Raw genomic sequence first — 19,027 nt, 5'->3', positions numbered from 1 at the left:
CAGAAACATTTCAATCAAACCATTGATGAACCATTGGTGTTAATTCTGCGATCATATCACACTTAAGATGCGATTTGATACCGGTAAGTTAAACAGATGTTAATACAAGTTAGCGTGAGTGGATAGGGAAAGGGTGTAGCGGATTCTTATCTGGTGTGAGGTTAATACAGCCACCGAGTGATGTTGGGGTCGCAGTGAAGCTGTCCGTCCACGTACAGCCGGTCCACAGCGATGACAGCGCGGGAGCCCTTCTGGATGAGGACCCTGTGTCGTTCCAGGGGAACTGGTCGTTCACGCTGAAGTCGATTCCTTTTAATTTCCTGCCGTGGCTTTTCACCTGTTCCTTTTGTTTGAAGTGGCTGAATTTGGCCACAATAGGACGTGGTCTCCTGGCCGGCGACCTCACGTCCCCCAAGCGATAAGATAAGATAAGATAAGATAAGATAACCTTTATTAGTCCCACACGTGGGAAATTTGTTTTGTCACAGCAGGAAGTGGACAGTGCAAAAGTTATGAGGCAAAAATTAGAATACAATAAGAATAAATACAGTACACAACTGTACAGAATAGAATAAAATAAAATACTATATACAGTAGAATAAAATAAAATAAATATACAATAAGATAAAAATAGAATACAAATACAAATACTATATACAACTGAGTAAAAATACAACGATGACAGAAAGGATTATTGCACTTAGTATTATTGCATATGTATGGATGTGTGTGCTTGATCAGTTAAAGTCTTTATTATGGAGTCTGACAGCAGTGGGGAGGAAAGACCTGCGAAATCTCTCCGTCCCACACCGTGGGTGCCGCAGTCTCCCACTGAAGGAGCTGCTCAGTGCTGTCACAGTCTGCTGCATGGGGTGGGAGATGTTGTCCATCAGGGATGACAGCTTAGCCGCCGTTCTCCTGTCACTCACCACCTCCACTGGGTCCAGAAGGCATCCTAGAACAGAGCTGATGCACTCTATCGAAGGCGATGTTCTTTACGGTGTCCTCCGGCATGTAATCTTGGAGAGCGTCTAAACTCTCCCCGTTGTCCTCCAGGGTGTTAGAGATGATAGGACAGATGTTGTTAGTTATATGACAATTGATTAGTATATTTGGTAATACTGAAGCTTAAAGAAACTTTGTTCAATTCTAAACTACCATTCGCTTTAATTTTCCGCCAAAATCTCCGGCGTCTGACGTCAGTTACAACCAGGGGCGGATCTAGATTAATTTTCTTAGGGTGGCATGAGGGTGGCAAAGAAATCAAATGGGGTGGCAAAATCAAAGCCTTTTTTTTTTCCCAAACATACGCAGGTGGTTACACATGGTTAAAATGATTCAAATGCAGTAAGTATACACGTTTTTCATATAAATATAGTCTATAACTTAATTATTGTCTGTAGCCCACATAATTACATACTATAGTTACATAAAACATGGTGATGGTATGTACTGTATAGCCTGTATAATAAATAAATATGTAGCCCAATAAGTATAAAATCCAGAAAGCTACACAACAACAGGCGTTTCATTTACAAACACAAGTCTAACTTAAGTTTCACACTGTTTTTGTTAGAAAACAATCACATTGTTACAGCTTAAATAGAAAAAAAATTACAAAATTACATTAACATTACACAAAATGTCAGAAATCTGCACTGTCATGAGCAAAAATTTAAACCTAATTTTTCATGATTTGTTGCATTAACCCACTGAGGTCTGAAATACAACCGGACATTTTTGACTCGTTTTGAGTTTACGTTTGTATTTCACCCTCAGATTGTTTCATTTTATTTTTTTTCCCCGTTGCCTTGTTTGGTATCTTTTCAGCTCAACTGAATTTAGTTGTTTTTTCACTGACATACTGCATTAGTATTACTGATCTGAAATCACACAAAGAACCTAAAATCTTAGCAGTATTTATTACTGTAAACAAAAACCACAGACATGTTGAGTAAATTTTTATAACTTGAAATGCAAATATAAAATGTACATTTTGTAAACATAAACAACTATTTATCTAAAAATGCAGCCAATACACCGTTTTTTTTTTTTTTCATTTTCTAAAACCATTTAAAAATATTACTAAAACTAAAATGAGAGAACAATCAGGTGTTGCAATAAGATGCCCCACAAATGATGTGTGCCAGTAAAAAACAAGTTTGTCCACCAAAAGACAGAAGAGCACAGGGACAAACCTGCAGGCCTGACAACAGCAGGTGTATCACTCCGCTGGTTTTCTACTTAGTGACAGTGTTTACGTTGCAAATGTGCATTTGCGACATTCATTAGTGCCCTCACTCACACACTAAACAAAACGACTACACAACAGAACAACTACACAAGATACCACAACACACTAAGTAAACACGCCACGCTAAACGTCACAAATCTCCCACATCTAAACTCTCTCTCTCTCTCTCTCTCTCTCTCTCTCTCTCTCTCTCTCGCTGTCGTTACCGTCACTCCCAAAACTTTCCCCTCTTCCTAAACAACCAAATCCCACATGTGGACTGTTTTTTTAAAATTGGTCGACATGGTGCATTTTTCCACTGATAGGAAAGAGGTGGCTTTTTTCCTTTCTTTACTGTTTTCACGCTGTCCTTAGAAAACGCTTAAAACACACACACACACAAACGTGACGACAGTATTTAGAAAAAAGCGTGGCTGATATATATTATCCTAACTCTGGATTTACTGGCCTGTAATTAAAATTTAAAAACTTTGAAGTCCGAACTTTCAATGTTGGCTGAAACAGAGACTCAGCGTGGCTTGTTGCTGTGTCAGCTTACATCAGTCATGTGATTTGGAGGTGCAGCGTGTCCGTGGACCACAGAGGGTTAATAACACTCACCTTCCTTCCATTTCCACAGTGTAACATCCACCTGCCTGTGTGAAATCTGAAATTCCCATGGTGTTGTTCAAAATGTGCTCTGGCACAATCATAAGCATCGCTTGCTACTGAAAACAAGAAAAAAGCCGGTCCACCTATGGGCTGAACCATTTGTTAATGGTGCAGGGGGGGAACACTATGCAATATATTCAGTTTTAGCATTTATATTCACTGTTGACTGTAACTACGCTCAAACTGTTAATGCTATCTTATTTTAATAAACAACACTGTCATATGCAAGACTGGGGTGGCACTTGGGGTGGCAAGGGATCATTTTAGGGTGGCACTTACCACCCCATGCCACCCTTCTATATCCGCCCCTGGTTACAACATGAGTCGCTTACCCTCAGGGTAAGCATCCCTGTGTCCTCAGGGATGTGTCCTCTCGCCACTGCTCTACTCCCTCTACACTTCAGACTGTGTGGCCATCCATGGCTCCAACACCATTGTGAAGTTTGCTGACGACACAGTGGTGTTGGGTGCCATCTCCAACAATGATGAGGCGGCCTACATGGATGAAGTGAAGAATCTGGCATCGTGGTGCCAGGACAACCACCTCCAGCTGAACGTCAGCAAGACCAAGGAGCTGGTGGTGGACTTCAGAAGGGGTCAGCACAGAGACTACAAGCCCATTATCATCAATGGAGCTCCAGTGGAGAGGGTGCAGTCCTTCAAGTATCTTGGTGTCCACATCTCCTCAGACCTGACATGGGCTGCCCACATTCAGGTCCAGACCAAAAAGGCTAGGCAGCGCCTGTATCACCTACGACAACTGAGGAAGTTCAGGGTCTCTCCAAAGATCCTCAGGATTTTCTATACAGGCGCTGTGGAGAGCATCCTCACACAGAACATGACATCGTGGTTCGGGAACAGCTGTGTGAAGGACCAGAGAGTGATCCGTACAGCAGAACGCTGCTGCAGGATTGCTCTCCCCCCGCTTCAGGACACCTACACCAGGAGATGCCGGACTAGAGCAGAACAGATACTGAAGGACCCGTCCCATCCAGGCAACAAACTGTTCCAACTTCTGCAATCTGGTAGAAGGTTCCGCATCTTCCGGGCAAGGACAGAGAGACTCAAGAGGAGCTTCTATCCCCAAGCCATCCGTGCCCTAAACACACACACCCGCCCTCTCACATCATCTATAATTGACTGAGACAGGACTCTTCCAGACACTAAACCAAGGCACAATGTACATTTCAATTCCTTTAATTTTAAATATGTTTATATTGTCTATCCTGTAAAATAGTCAGATGTCTATTCATATTAATGTACAGAATTCACCTGCTTGCTGCTACTACTGCACATTCACCCAGTGTATAAAAACACCCAGCACGCCCCTGTGGGCGGTTTATCCTTCAAGCTCGGGTCCTCTACCAGAGGCCTGGGAGCTTGAGGGTCCTGCGCAGTATCTTAGCTGTTCCCAGGACTGCGCTCTTCTGGACAGAGATCTCCGATGTTATTCCCGGGATCTGCTGGAGCCACTCGCCTAGCTTGGGAGTCACCGCACCTAGTGCTCCGATTACCACGGGGACCACCGTTACCTTCACCCTCCACATCCTCTCGAGCTCTTCTCTGAGCCCTTGGTATTTCTCCAGCTTCTCGTGTTCCTTCTTCCTGATATTGCTGTCATTCGGAACCACTACATCGATCACTACGGCCGTCTGCTTCTGTTTGTCTACCACCACTATGTCCGGTTGGTTAGCCACCACCATTTTGTCCGTCTGTATCTGGAAGTCCCACAGGATCTTAGCTCGGTCATTCTCCACCACCCTTGGGGGCATCTCCCATTTTGACCTCGGGACTTCCAGGTTATACTCGGCACAGATGTTCCTGTACACTATGCCGGCCACTTGGTTATGGCGTTCCATGTATGCCTTGCCTGCCAGCATCTTGCACCCTGCTGTTATGTGCTGGATTGTCTCTGGGGCATCTTTACACAGCCTGCACCTGGGGTCTTGCCTGGTGTGATAGACCCCAGCCTCTATGGATCTTGTACTCAGAGCTTGTTCTTGTGCTGCCATGATTAGTGCCTCTGTGCTGTCTTATATACACACATATATATGTATATATATATATATATATATATATATATATATATATATATATATATATATATATATATATATATATATATATATATATATTAGGGGTGCAACGATACACAAAATTCACGGTTCGGTTCGGTTCGATACTTTGGTGTCACGGTTCGATATTTTTTCGATACAAAAAAATGTTCATGCATTTTTAATTTGTCATTTATTAAAATTATAAATATATATTTTAACTCAAAAGTACAGTTTTTAAATTTAACCCTAACCCTTGTGCGTGTTTTTTATTTTGACAGCGAATGCGCACCTGCGGACCACTTATGTGCAGCCCTGGTTATTTAGCTCATCATGTCGCAGCCACAGAAATTCTTTTGTCCATGAAACCATAAAGCTGCACTTTCTTTTTGCCTTATAGTCTCATTTGTCATAACTTCTCCGTTTTGTGGTAAGCTTTTCTTTGGCTGTCACTTCTTCACCCTGACCTGTCTTATTTGGCTCAGCAGAACTGAAATGCTTTTACACGCTCACTCACATAAGCTCAGCGATTCTCTGCGCGATCAACCTCTCACATGTTTAAGCTTGCTGCGGGAGATTTCACTTGTCATGTTTGCATAGTAAGCTAACGATTAATAAGACGATGTCAGAGGAATTGGTGCACAAATTATCATCACTCACAGATCAGTGCTGTCGCTCTCTATACACAGTTCGCACGATTGCAAAGTGAAAGCAAAAAAACAAGCGCAAATTCAAACGCGACTTCAATATGTCACATATTGACAGTGGCTCACCGATGCCAATGACATAATTACCCAGCTACATTTCTGAAAGAATGCAAAAGCATTGACATATATTTTTCCTACAATAGCCCGACGGGCAGGGAAGAGAAAGATTTTGGTAGCCCGACTGAAAAAAATCGCTAGCTCCAGGACGTCGGGCTAGCGATATTGCGAGCCCTGTATCTGATTGAGGAATCACTCATCTTTGGAAAAGAGAGTTTATTACAGAGAAATGGCTCTTTCCAAAATAAAAGCTATACTATCCGCTTCTTCTGGGCTATATTCTCAGCAGCATAAGGAGAATCATGTGCTAACAGCTGTCTAAATGACTCGGCTAAAGTTAGTAGCATGCTTGCTTTTTTTTGTCTGCTTCCACTTGTCTTTGCACTAGGATGATGTCGGCGTAAATGTGCAGTCATATTCGTTGTGTTCCCACTAGTGCTTTCAGGTTAATCTCGTTGAAATGACCTTAACGCCACAACACGGCAAATCTCCGTTAACGAGCTACCGCCGATCACCCCGTGCATGGGGCTAGACGGCCAACACGTTAACGAGCTAACTGCGCTAACACACTAGTTCCCACCCATGTAATTGAGCATTGCATGGCACATCCAACATACTGTTTTACTTTAGTCCATGACTCGCTTACCTTCAGGGTCATACGTCACATGAAAACCAAAATAATTCCAAACGCCAGATCTGAATGAGGGTGGGGGAGGTTCAATTTGCCTGTTGCAAGTAGAGCTTAACTTCTGTCTCGCTAGCTTGCCCTGCGCTCTTCCTTCTGATGATGCTGTCTGTGTTGAGCGCTCAGTGGATCTGCGCTCGACAGTGCAGCCTAGGCGGAGTAGTCGAACACAGATTCACTGAGTGCTCAACACAGACAGCATCGTCAGAAGGAAAATTGATAAAAGAAATTACAAATGTTGTATTGTTCGATACATATGCGTACCAAACCGAAATATATATATATATATATATATATATATATATATATATATATATATATATAATGTTCTTCCTCTACACCCCCCCCCCCCCCCCCAATTTTTGCACATGTCGAGGAGCGTGTCAGGCTACATTTCACTGTGTGTTATACTTGTATAACTATGCATGTGACAAATAATAAAGAACCTTGAACCTTGTCCGTCACTTCTGTCCTTCACTATTCTCACTTCACCTATTTGTCACATACTGACAAATAGACTCACCTTTCCTGTTGTTTCATCTCTTTCCCACCGTCTTCACTCCTTTTCATTTTCTCCATCCTGTGACCTCACACATGCTTTTATTTTGAAGGCTGTGCTGTCTGGCATTCGCTCCAATAAATGATCAGAAACATTGAGCTGAAAGTCTGACTTTATTTTGATGGGTGTTAATCCTCAACATGTTCACTGTGAGAAAGTTTGATGTTTATTAACATGTTTATTAATCATATGTATTAATATGCTAATAAACATGTTTATTGGTAAATGGCCTGTATTTGTATAGCGCTTTTCTAGTCCCTAAGGACCCCAAAGCGCTTTACACAACCTGTCATCCAGCCATTCACACACACATTCACACACTGGTGATGGCAGCTACATTGTAGCCACAGCCACCCTGGGGCGCACTGACAGAGGCGAGGCTGCCGGACACTGGCGCCACCGGACCCTCTGACCATTATTAACCCGTTTTGCATTCAAACCATTTTAAATTTAACTCATTCAGTTTTTTATGTGCTGTTCACATACACAAAGATTTTAAAAGTAAATAAAAAGACATATTTCTATACAAACATGCTTTTTATTTTGAAGTCTGTCACTGTTTAAGGACTTTATCTTGGCTGTTTATAATGAGGTGTTGCTTCCTCTCCGCAGGCTCCTCCTTCCTGTTTGTGAACACGTCAGGTCGCTATGGTGGTCAGCGCGCTCAGCTGCTACTACCGCCACTCAGAGAAAACGACACGCACTGCCTCAGTTTCCTGTTTTACCAGGTTGGAGGGCGCGAGGGTGCCGTGCCCGCTACGCTTAACGTCTACATCAAAGGTACGCAGGAACACTGGTGCAGGTTAGTCAGTGTAGGCCGAGCTCTCAGATGATGACGGTGTATATGTTTCCTGCAGAGAACAGTAGTCCTCTGGGAGTTCCTGTCTTTAACTTCTCAGGCCCCTCCTACCACATCTGGAAGGGGGTGGAGCTTGCTGTGTCCACCTTCTGGCCCAATCACTACGAGGTAAACCACCCTAACGCAAACACGCACGTTTACTTTTGACAGGTTTTACCTGAATAGTGTGATACCAGGTGGTACTAAACTGGGAGATTGGCTGGAAAGAATAGAATAGAATAGAATTCAACTTTATTGTCATTGCACATGCACAGGTACAGGGCAACGAAATGCAGTTTGCATCCATCCAGAAGTGCTTTAGTGATATAGATATATTACAATATATATTAGCAATAATATAGATATGTGAATATATTACAGAAATGGGTCTATTATGGTGTGTTATAATGTACACGGTATGAAGTATGTTGTGAATATTCTATAACTATAAGTATGTACAGGCTGTAGTGAGTACAAGCTATGTACAGGATATGAACAGGATATAAATATGAAAAACTATACAGAATATGAAATAAATAACTTTACAGAATCTGGGATATACAGCTATACAGAAATGGGAACTATGCAAGTTGTAAACAGTTGTAGGGTTAAAAATTATCGTATGTACAGAATGATTATTTACACAGAGCTATACAGTAGTGCAGTTAAGATAAGTGAGATATGTGGATAATTTCTACAGAGGCTATATAAAGTGCTAGTGGTTGTGAGTGGTGGTTCAGTCCATGTTATTATTGTGTGTTTGAAAGCAGTCTGAAAGCAGCGAGATAACACACATGCTGGTATTTCTATCACTGCGAGGACTGTGGTTGGGGTACTGACCAAACCCTGACCCCCAGTCTGGACCCTCCGTCCCAAAAAGCGATCCTCACATGTCCTGAGAGTTGCAGTGGTCCTCACAGAGATACACAGGCGAATGCACACACACTCGCTCTGGATGTGGCTGATCCGTATTGAAAGCTCTTTTATGTGGCTTTAAAAGCTCTGTCATCTCCAAACCACACGAGGGCTGCTGCTAATTGGTTCAACACGCACACATAGGCGCACACTTGGTGTAGAGCAGCAGCAGGAAGTGAGTTTTTCTCACCACGGGAACCTTCTAGTGCCAAAAAATGTTTCCTCCCGTCGACAGCACAACCTCTGGACTCAACGTCCCAATCTGTTCCTGTTACTGTCCAACATTTTAGAAGTGATTTTGCGTTTCAGTCGTGTGGCTCTGAACACTTATGGCTGATTGTCGGTCTGACGCTGGACTTATTAAAATCACACAAACACATGAAAGCATTCACAAAGGTGTTTCCACCTGCACCACTCACAGGCAGCTCTCTTTATAGATTCTGTGTTGTTGTTGTCATGTCTCTACCACTTGCAGTTTCTCTGACGTCCAGCAGAGGCAGAAGTGAGTCAGTCCCAAAGACTCCCATGTTAAAACAAGCATATTTACAGCCTGATACACAGACTGTTTCCCCCCTCATAACAGCCTTATGGGAGAGAATGTTTCCTGAACTTACCTGTAAGTTACGAGGCCCCTCCCACTGCGTTGGAGGCGGTTCTGTTGAAGCTAATTGCATTCTGGGAGTCCACATCTCCGAGGATCTCACCTGGACGACCAACTGCTCCAAGCTGGTCAAGAAGGCTCACCAGCGCCTCTTCTTCTTGAGGACTCTGAGGAAGAACCACCTGTCCTCAGACATCCTGGTGAACTTCTATCGTTGCACCATCGAGAGCATCCTGACCAACTGTATAACAGTCTGGTACGGGAACTGCTCTGCCTCGGACCGGAAGGCGTTGCAGAGGGTCGTGAAAACTGCCCAGCGCATCGCCGGAGCACCACTTCCTGCCATAAAAGACATCTACAGGAAGCGGTGTCTGAAAAGGGCTGGGAAAATCATCAAAGACCCCAGTCACCCATCACATGGACTCTTCACCCTCCTGCCCTCTGGGAGGCGCTACAGGAGCCTCCGGACTAAGACCACCAGGTACCGGAACAGCTTCTTCCCCACAGCTGTCAGACTCCTGAACTCTGCCTCCTGACATCTGACCCACGTTAAACTCATGGACTGGACATACACACACCCACAATGGACAACTGTACCCTCAAACACACAATAATAACATGGACTGAACCACCACTCACGACCACTAGCACTTTATATAGCCTCTGTAGGAATTACAGGGAGTGCAGAATTATTAGGCAAGTTGTATTTTTGAGGAATAATTTTATTATTGAACAACAACCATGTTCTCAATGAACCCAAAAAACTCATTAATATCAAAGTTGAATGTTTGTGGAAGTAGTTTTTAGTTTGTTTTTAGTTTTAGCTATTTTAGGGGGATATCTGTGTGTGCAGGTGACTATTACTGTGCATAATTATTAGGCAACTTAACAAAAAACAAATATATACCCATTTCAATTATTTCTTTTTACCAGTGAAACCAATATAACATCTCCACATTCACAAATATACATTTCTGACATTCAAAAACAAAACAAAAACAAATCAGCGACCAATATAGCCACCTTTCTTTGCAAGGACACTCAAAAGCCTGCCATCCATGGATTCTGTCAGTGTTTTGATCTGTTCACCATCAACATTGTGTGCAGCAGCAACCACAGCCTCCCAGACACTGTTCAGAGAGGTGTACTGTTTTCCCTCCTTGTAAATCTCACATTTGATGATGGACCACAGGTTCTCAATGGGGTTCAGATCAGGTGAACAAGGTGGCCATGTCATTAGTTTTTCTTCTTTTATACCCTTTCTTGCCAGCCACGCTGTGGAGTACTTGGACGCGTGTGATGGAGCATTGTCCTGCATGAAAATCATGTTTTTCTTGAAGGATGCAGACTCCTTCCTGTACCACTGCTTGAAGAAGGTGTCTTCCAGAAACTGGCAGTAGGACTGGGAGTTGAGCTTGACTCCATCCTCAACCCGAAAAGGCCCCACAAGCTCATCTTTGATGATACCAGCCCAAACCAGTACTCCACCTCCACCTTGCTGGCGTCTGAGTCAGACTGGAGCTCTCTGCCCTTTACCAATCCAGCCACGGGCCCATCCATCTGGCCCATCAAGACTCACTCTCATTTCATCAGTCCATAAAACCTTAGAAAATCAGTCTTGAGATATTTCTTGGCCCAGTCTTGACGTTTCAGCTTGTGTGTCTTGTTCAGTGATGGTCGTCTTTCAGCCTTTCTTACCTTGGCCATGTCTCTGAGTATTGCACACCTTGTGCTTTTGGGCACTCCAGTGATGTTGCAGCTCTGAAATATGGCCAAACTGGTGGCAAGTGGCATCTTGGCAGCTGCACGCTTGACTTTTCTCAGTTCATGGGCAGTTATTTTGCGCCTTGGTTTTTCCACACGCTTCTTGCGACCCTGTTGACTATTTTGAATGAAACGCTTGATTGTTCGATGATCACGCTTCAGAAGCTTTGCAATTTTGAGACTGCTGCATCCCTCTGCAAGATATCTCACTATTTTTGACTTTTCTGAGCCTGTCAAGTCCTTCTTTTGACCCATTTTGCCAAAGGAAAGGACGTTGCCTAATAATTATGCACACCTGATATAGGGTGTTGATGTCATTAGACCACACCCCTTCTCACTACAGAGATGCACATCACCTAATATGCTTAATTGGTAGTAGGCGTTCGAGCCTATACAGCTTGGAGTAAGACAACATGCATGAAGAGGATGATGTGGACAAAATACTCATTTGTCTAATAATTCTGCACTCCCTGTATATCTCACTTATCTTAACTGCACTACTGTATAGCTCTGTGTAAATAATCATTCTGTACATTCGATAATTTTTAACCCTACAACTGTTTACAACTTGCATAGTTCCCATTTCTGTATAGCTGTATATCTCAGATTCTGTAAAGTTATTTATTTCATATTCTGTATAGTTTTTCATATTTATATCCTGTTCATATCCTGTACATAGCTTGTACTCACTACAGCCTGTACATACTTATAGTTATAGAATATTCAGAACATACCTCATACCGTGTACATTATAACATAATAGACCCATTTCTGTAATATACTCACATATCTATATTATTGCTAATATATATTGTAATATATCTATATCACTAAAGCACTTCTGGATGGATGCAAACTGCATTTCGTTGCCCTGTACCTGTGCATGTGCAATGACAATAAAGTTGAATTCTATTCTATTCTATTCTATTCTATTCTCTGAAAGCTGGGCGCGGTGACTTGCTCTGGCTTTCTCTGACCATTAATGTTTCTTCTGACTCCAATTTGTGATCTGTGTCCAGGATGGTCGTAGCGCTGGCATGACACTGTGACCTTTGAACTCTGGATCAGTTACTTTAATGCTGGAAAAGTGCTGCATTAATCCTCATTTACGTTTGACCTTTATACCCATCTACGAATTTGTCACCAGCAGTAGCTGGTTGTTGTTATGCTCGACTTCACCTAAACTGGACCGGTATTAGCCGGTGTCTGTTGCTCCCATACAGACTAATTACCACGCTAGCTCAGCTGATAAGTCAACACCTGCACAATGTTCAGGTGTTGTCCTGGCAACGGAGAGGTCACTGCAGCTGCATCTGTCCAACATCTGTCTGAGTCTGACAGACAAACACTGCTGTCTGCAGGTCAGCACGCCGGCCCATAAACCATCAAGTCCCACAGCAGGGAGCCACACACACAAACACACACATACACACACACTGTATCACAAACACACATACGCACACTTTAACACACACACACACTGTAACACACAGATTGTAATACACACACACAGACACACGTGCAGGTGTTGTTGCCTGTGAACAACCATCCTGTCATCACAGCAGCCATCACTAATTAGCTGCATCACCACGGTAACAACACTGCTAGCTCATTAGTGACAGGCTTAATTAGATAGTGGAGGGGGGAGAAGCGGGGGAGGACTGAAAGAAAGAATCAGGAAGTGAGAGATTGGAAAAGGAAATGCAGGGAGGAGAGAAGAATGAAGGGAAGAGAAGTCATATCTGAGAGAGACGGGAGGGAGGAGGACTTCCTGTTATGGGCGGCAACAGGAAGTAAGGCTCCATTTTCTATGCTGACTGTACAACACACACACACACACACACACAGCTGAATGTGTGTCAGAGAGGGTTATCAAGGACGTATATGGCAGGGGAATTTTCTCTGGCTTCATGAAGTTGTTGTCATGGCGTTAGAAGTTCCTCAGGGCACGCTGCTGGGCCCACTCGTTACACTCAGATGGAAAATATAAGCACTATTAAGAAAACGGTCTGACGTTAAAGTCATCAAACTCACAGGCAGAGAATCTGAACTGATGTCTGTAGTCATGTTTGACTTACATCAGAGATTCTTTCTTTTTGGACACAAATAGAAAACACTGACAAAAGCCGCGGTCAGGGTCACATCTGACACTGGTAACTGTCAACTACAAATCTGACACCGTGGTAATTGTGTAACTGACAACTACACATCTGACAGTCAAAGGAGCTTGCAAAGAAAAGCGTCTGGAGTTCTTTAAGTTGCTTGAAGACGTTTCACCTCTCATCCGAGAAGCTTCTTCAGTTCTAAGGTCAAATGGGTGGGGAGTCCCTGGCTGATTGCGACCCACACCCAGTTTCACACCTTGGCTCAGGCGATTAGAGGATCATCAGGGGGTCCTTTTGTCCCTCTGTGGGGGGAAATTCCCACTAGGTTTAAATCTGGGACTCTCCACCATTTGACCTTAGAATTGAAGAAGCTTCTCGGATGAGAGGTAAAACGTCTTCAAGCAACTTAAAGAAGTCCAGACGCTTTTCTTTGCAAGCTCCTTAGACTACGATGACCTGGATGATTGAGAACCTTCACAGACATACACATCTGACACCGTGGTAACTGACAACTACACATCTGACACCGTGGTAACTGACAACTACACATCTGACACTGTGATGAGATGAGAATTATTTTGTAGCTTTACAGCCAAAATGAAGCAGGCGGCCTCTTGATGCGTGGATGTTAAAGGGTTAAAACTATCAACACGAGCAGGTCTGAGGTTTCACAGCTGGTGTTTGGTCTTTGGTGCAGGTGGTGTTTGAGGCGGTCAGCACCGGTCACAGAGGCATTCTGGCCATCAAGGACATCTCACTGCAGGGACACCAGTGCAGTAAGTTTACACACACACACGCACACACAGACACACAGGAAGACACCGCCCCCTTGTAGAACAAGTTCCTAATTGGTTAACGACGTTTGGCTACTTAATTGGATAACAATGTTAAAAGTTGAGCCGGTATTGTAGAATCAAGGTCACTGTGTGTGTGTGTGTGTGTGTGTGTGTGTGTGTGTGTGTGTGTGTGTGTGTGTGTGTGTGTGTGTGTGTGTGGAGGCAGGGGAGCTCATTAAAATATAAGTTGATTAGCATGGACTTTGATCCATCCTTCTGTTTATCTACTTGCTCAACTGAATACTCCTATTTTTATGTTGTTTTGTTATGTGAACACAACACACACACACACACACATAGGGTGGTGTGTGTGACTGTGTGTGTGTGTACACATCTTTTTGATGGAAGAAAAACCTCGAGTAAACATCTTTGACCTGAACTTTTTCTTGCTGTCTTACTTCACGTCAACACTGTTCAATAAACTGATTGAAAACACACACACACACACACACACACACACACACACACACACACACACACACACACACACACACTTACCTGCATCCTCCAGAATCCATTTTCTAATTGGATCGTAGAGATTTTTGTTTTTCGGCTGAAGAGATCAGAGGAGAGAAGACTCACTGTTACCGTAGCATGGTCAGTCAGGTGATGTCAGCAGTGTGTGACCTCTGACCTCAGTGTTTTACGTGTTCCTGTCCTCAGTGAGCACCCCTCACTTCCTCCATATCAAAGGTGTGGAGGTGAACGCAGGACAGACAGCCACGTTTCACTGCACCGTCAATGGACGTCCGCAGAGCAACCTGCTGCTGTACCTGCAGGTGATCTATCAATAATCCATAGTCAGTAACATGAGCGCCACGCGGCGAGACTGCACTCGGCGTGGCGTGTGTGTATGTGGCTGCTTCACTTTGTGTGTTTGTGCTCGGCAGGGAATGGGCGGTCGGCAGGCCGCGGTACGGGAAACCAAACCGCTGAATGCTCGGCGTTATGTGGCGAGCTTCAATGTGGACAACACGACCAAAGGAGACTCTGGACGCTACCGCTGCATCGCCCAATCAGAGCGAGGGGTGGGCGTGTCCTCCTATGCTGACCTCACAGTCAAACGTGAGTGCTGCTCTCTTATTGACTGATAATCTCTGAATATATTTAAGTGATGTGAATAATGTGAAGCTTAAAAAACTGATCATCCTGTCTTCCACAAGAGGACGCCTGTCCCTCCTTCTCACCCCCTCCCCCTCTCCTCACCCCCCTCCCTCACTCGTCTGTCTCTCGCTGCAGATCAAAGCTGCAGTTTGTCATGTTTTTTATTTTAATGACTCCATCGTGAAACGAGAAAGAGTTTTATTAAAGCTCCTCATTACTGCTTTGTGACTGTGTGTGTGTGTGTTGCGGGGTTAGAGGAGAGCCTCATTAGAAAGTCAGAGCGCCGTTTTAAGGCGGGAGTCTCGGCGGCGTTTTGTCAGAATGTTTCTGTGAAGATGAATCACGCCAAAGTAAAAGCCTCCTCTTTCTGGCGCTGCTTGTCAGAGTGCTGGCGCCCTAACCCGAACGCACATGCGGGCCCGCAGCGTGTTAACGATGACTCGTTAAACGCACCGTGTTCGGTGCGACGGAGCCGTCAGGCGTCTCTGAAGCGTAGCTTTCATCCACACTTTTTTCCTACCCCATCACGCTGAAGAGTCGGAGGAACGCGGGATGAGCCTCGATGGCGTTTAGTCATGGCGGCACATTTGATGGTGCCTGCTGAGACCAGCAGTATAAATATGATTTCATGTTTTATTAGATTCTCTTAAATGAACATAATTCTGCGATTTTACATTTAAGCATGTTTCAGTCTAAATAGGAGAAATCACAGCAGATCAATGGGATCCATCAGTAATCGATCAGCAGCCTGTGACGGTTTCATGGATGTCCGACTTCATTATTTCTGTATTTGTGTCACATGTGCGCTGAGGGATCACAGCGCTGTTTTATATTTTCAGCCACCAGAGGCGCTGTGGAGCACCCACTTCATACTCTGATTATATCACGACAAACTGATGAGACAACAGTTTATATCGCACTCTTCCATCACACAACAAAGTGTTTGTGACACACTAACTGCACATTCAGAAATAGGTCCCACTGCACACCATGCTGGGTGATGCTAACTAGCACTGCGCTACCAGCTGTTAGGGCTCTTTGTTCAGGATCGTAAAGCCAGGCGGAGGATGATGAGCAGAGAGCGTCTGAGTTTGCAGCTTTTAAACAGTTTCATGTTGAATCTGCCTTTTATGTAGGGCGGGGCTCTGGCAGCTCCGTAGGTGCTTTTACCTGGACGTACAGGCCTGGTTTTTGATAACCAGATTGACGGTGCTGGAGAAGAAGTTGTAGAGAGCGAAGGTAAGAGTGGTCCCAGTGCTGACCAGGGCAGTGACCCCCTCAAGTTAGGCAAGTGGCTCCAGCAGGTCCCGGGAACAACATCAGGGATCTCTGTTCAGAAGAGTGCAGTATGAACAGCTAAGATACAGCTAAGATACTGCGCAGGACCCTCAAGCTACTGAGGACCCCAGCTTGAAACCCGAGTTTTATTTTTATACACACACACACACTCATATATACTTTTATATTTGTTTAGTTCAGATTTCAGTTTGTGTCTGTAGATGTGAGAAGAAGCAGATCCAAGTGACATTACTCACAGCTGAGCTGATCAATACAAGGATTAAGTGTGTGTCTGTGTGTGCCATTTCTAAGCAAACAAACACCATAACAGGTGAGGAGGTGTTTGTTGGTCACATGACCTGACACATATCCCCACAATCCCCGGCGGTTAAACCTCTGATTGAACTGTCACTCAGACTTTGTATGTGTGTTTGATACAATAACACACACACACACACACACACACACACACACACACACACACACACACACACACACACAGGTGAACATTAACTTGAACGTGAAAAACAGATATCATTGTATCCTGGCTGGTGTGTGTGTGTGTGTTTTTGATGAAGTGGGTCAAGACGAAGTAGAGCAGCACCACCGGGGATTCTGGGTAATAGAATCCAGGTCTGCCGTGATTCGCCGAAGGTCACGAATATTAATTGTCTTATTAACACCTTCCTCCCTCGTCAAGAGTTTAGTGAAACCCAGAAGAGCATGTGTGTGTGAGTGTTCATGTGTGTGTGAGTGTTCATGTGTGTGTGAGTGTTCATGTGTGTGTTGTCAGACTGATCTTGGTCCTTTGTCCCTCAGAGCCCCCTGTACCCATCGCCCCTCCTCAGCTGACAGCAGTTGGTGCCACCTACCTGTGGATACAACTTAACGCCAACTCGATCAATGGGGACGGACCAATCACTGAGCGAGACGTGAGTGCTGATTGGTCACTGATTCAGAAGTGTGGCTACAGCTACGACATTGGCTAACATTGCATAGTTAGCTTATCAGCCTGCTGTTCCCTTTAACAGGCTAATAGTCAAAGAAAGTTTAGACGCTGGAGCCACAAACTGTGGCAGAATTCTGTAATGCATAGAACTTACAATTCTATAGTATGTATGTATGTATGTGCAGATGTATATGCGTGCATATTTTTTTTTCAAAGAAAGTTTAGATCCAGGAATTTGCTTTATATTTGTTTTGGTCGGGTGATTTTTGTCCACTTCTGGGGCAGCCTACCTGTAACATTGTGCTCGCTTTCAGGTTGAGTATCGGACGACAGCAGGCATGTTGATCGACACCACACCGGTTGATAAGCCCACTCATAAAATCGGGCATCTGGACCCCGACACAGAGTATGAGATCAGTGTGCTCCTCACCAGGCCCCTGGATGGAGGCACAGGGAACCCCGGGCCACCGCTCAGAGCCAGGACCAAGTGTGCAGGTGGGTGAAAGTGAGGTCACATGGTCGAACCCTGCAGCCAATCAGTGATGAGGGCCGTTTCATGTCATCATAGTTGGTTTTGTTTTGTAGAGACCCTCGGGTGATTGCTAGCAGCTAGCAGCTAACCGTGTGGCTCCACTCACACTGCTCTTATTAGGAGGTTAATGGCTGAGTCATTAGCGTACCGTGCTAAGCTGCATTAGCACTGAGCTCATCAGGTGGCTAATGGTTAACGATGAGCTCCTTAAGACAGCCAGCTTTGTTAGCATCACACTCATTAGCTCCTAATGGCTACTGCGTACACACTACGCTAGCAGTTAATCTCCTGAATGAACACACCAACACACTGTGCCGCAGGTGTGTGTGTGTGTGTGTGTGTGTGTGTGTGTGTGTGTGTGTGTGTGTACGCAAACAAAAAACTGGATGTTATTAGCAATTAGCTCGCTAATTACACAGGTGCAGCCTTTTTATTGCTGGTGCAGTTGTTACTTCATCTGTGGAGTGTTTGCTTGTTCCACACGTTTCTATTCGTTGTAATTATTATTAGTGCCAGTCTTCATAATTCAGATTCATTTGATCTGTTTTTATTCACATACCTGTGTTTGAATTTATAGAAAGAATATGACCCATATGCTTACATTATTGTCAGTATAAGTTTTATTTACATGATCACATTATCAACAGCAACAAAGAGCTTTGTGTTTCAAAGAGGAACTATATTTTTAAACAAAGAACATCAGCAGACACTTAGATTCACAAAAATATTTAGTAAAACAATCATAATTTAAAGAAAACCACAATGTTATTTTTTAGGTGATGATAATATCAATCTCAGCTTAACCCTTTAAGACCTACCATAGAACCAAGTCCGCCAGAGCTTATATTATATTTTTACATGCTCTAGAGACATTTTTGGGAGAATTTCAAGTTGATATACATCAATACAACAATTATAGCCCAAATTTTAATAATATGTATGCATTAAGTGCATAGTAATTACATAAAATTGCAAAGAATGCGATAAACTGCAAAAAAATTGAAAAAATTTCTAGTTAGAGAAATTTAAGAGGCTTATCCCTCAAAACTGTAAATACAAAAAAGTTGCACAAAATAGTTTCCCACCACAGGAAATTTTATTTAAGTGTCTTCATAGTTTTATTTTTGAAATACACCAA

At 43.7% G+C, this 19,027-nt stretch overlaps 1 protein-coding gene across 11 annotated transcripts in view; it reads left to right on the top strand.

The window, feature by feature from the left end:
• The window catches only part of LOC101480758 (receptor-type tyrosine-protein phosphatase mu), a 222,954-nt gene that overhangs the window by 58,801 nt on the left and 145,126 nt on the right, over positions 1 to 19,027 (top strand). For all 11 annotated transcript variants that reach the window (XM_024803717.2, XM_024803716.2, XM_024803718.2 and 8 more), the window contains exons 3-9: positions 7,580 to 7,747; positions 7,825 to 7,934; positions 13,888 to 13,966; positions 14,690 to 14,805; positions 14,917 to 15,091; positions 17,228 to 17,340; positions 17,672 to 17,852. In XM_024803717.2, coding sequence (XP_024659485.1) covers positions 7,580 to 7,747; positions 7,825 to 7,934; positions 13,888 to 13,966; positions 14,690 to 14,805; positions 14,917 to 15,091; positions 17,228 to 17,340; positions 17,672 to 17,852 — 942 coding nt within the window. The remainder of the gene's footprint in view (positions 1 to 7,579; positions 7,748 to 7,824; positions 7,935 to 13,887; positions 13,967 to 14,689; positions 14,806 to 14,916; positions 15,092 to 17,227; positions 17,341 to 17,671; positions 17,853 to 19,027) is intronic.

Source organism: Maylandia zebra, linkage group LG9, assembly GCF_041146795.1.
Source record: "Maylandia zebra isolate NMK-2024a linkage group LG9, Mzebra_GT3a, whole genome shotgun sequence".
Taxonomy (NCBI): Eukaryota; Metazoa; Chordata; class Actinopteri; order Cichliformes; family Cichlidae; genus Maylandia; species Maylandia zebra.
The sequence above is the reverse complement of the archived record's forward strand: the minus strand, read 5'-3'. Positions and strand labels throughout refer to the sequence as shown.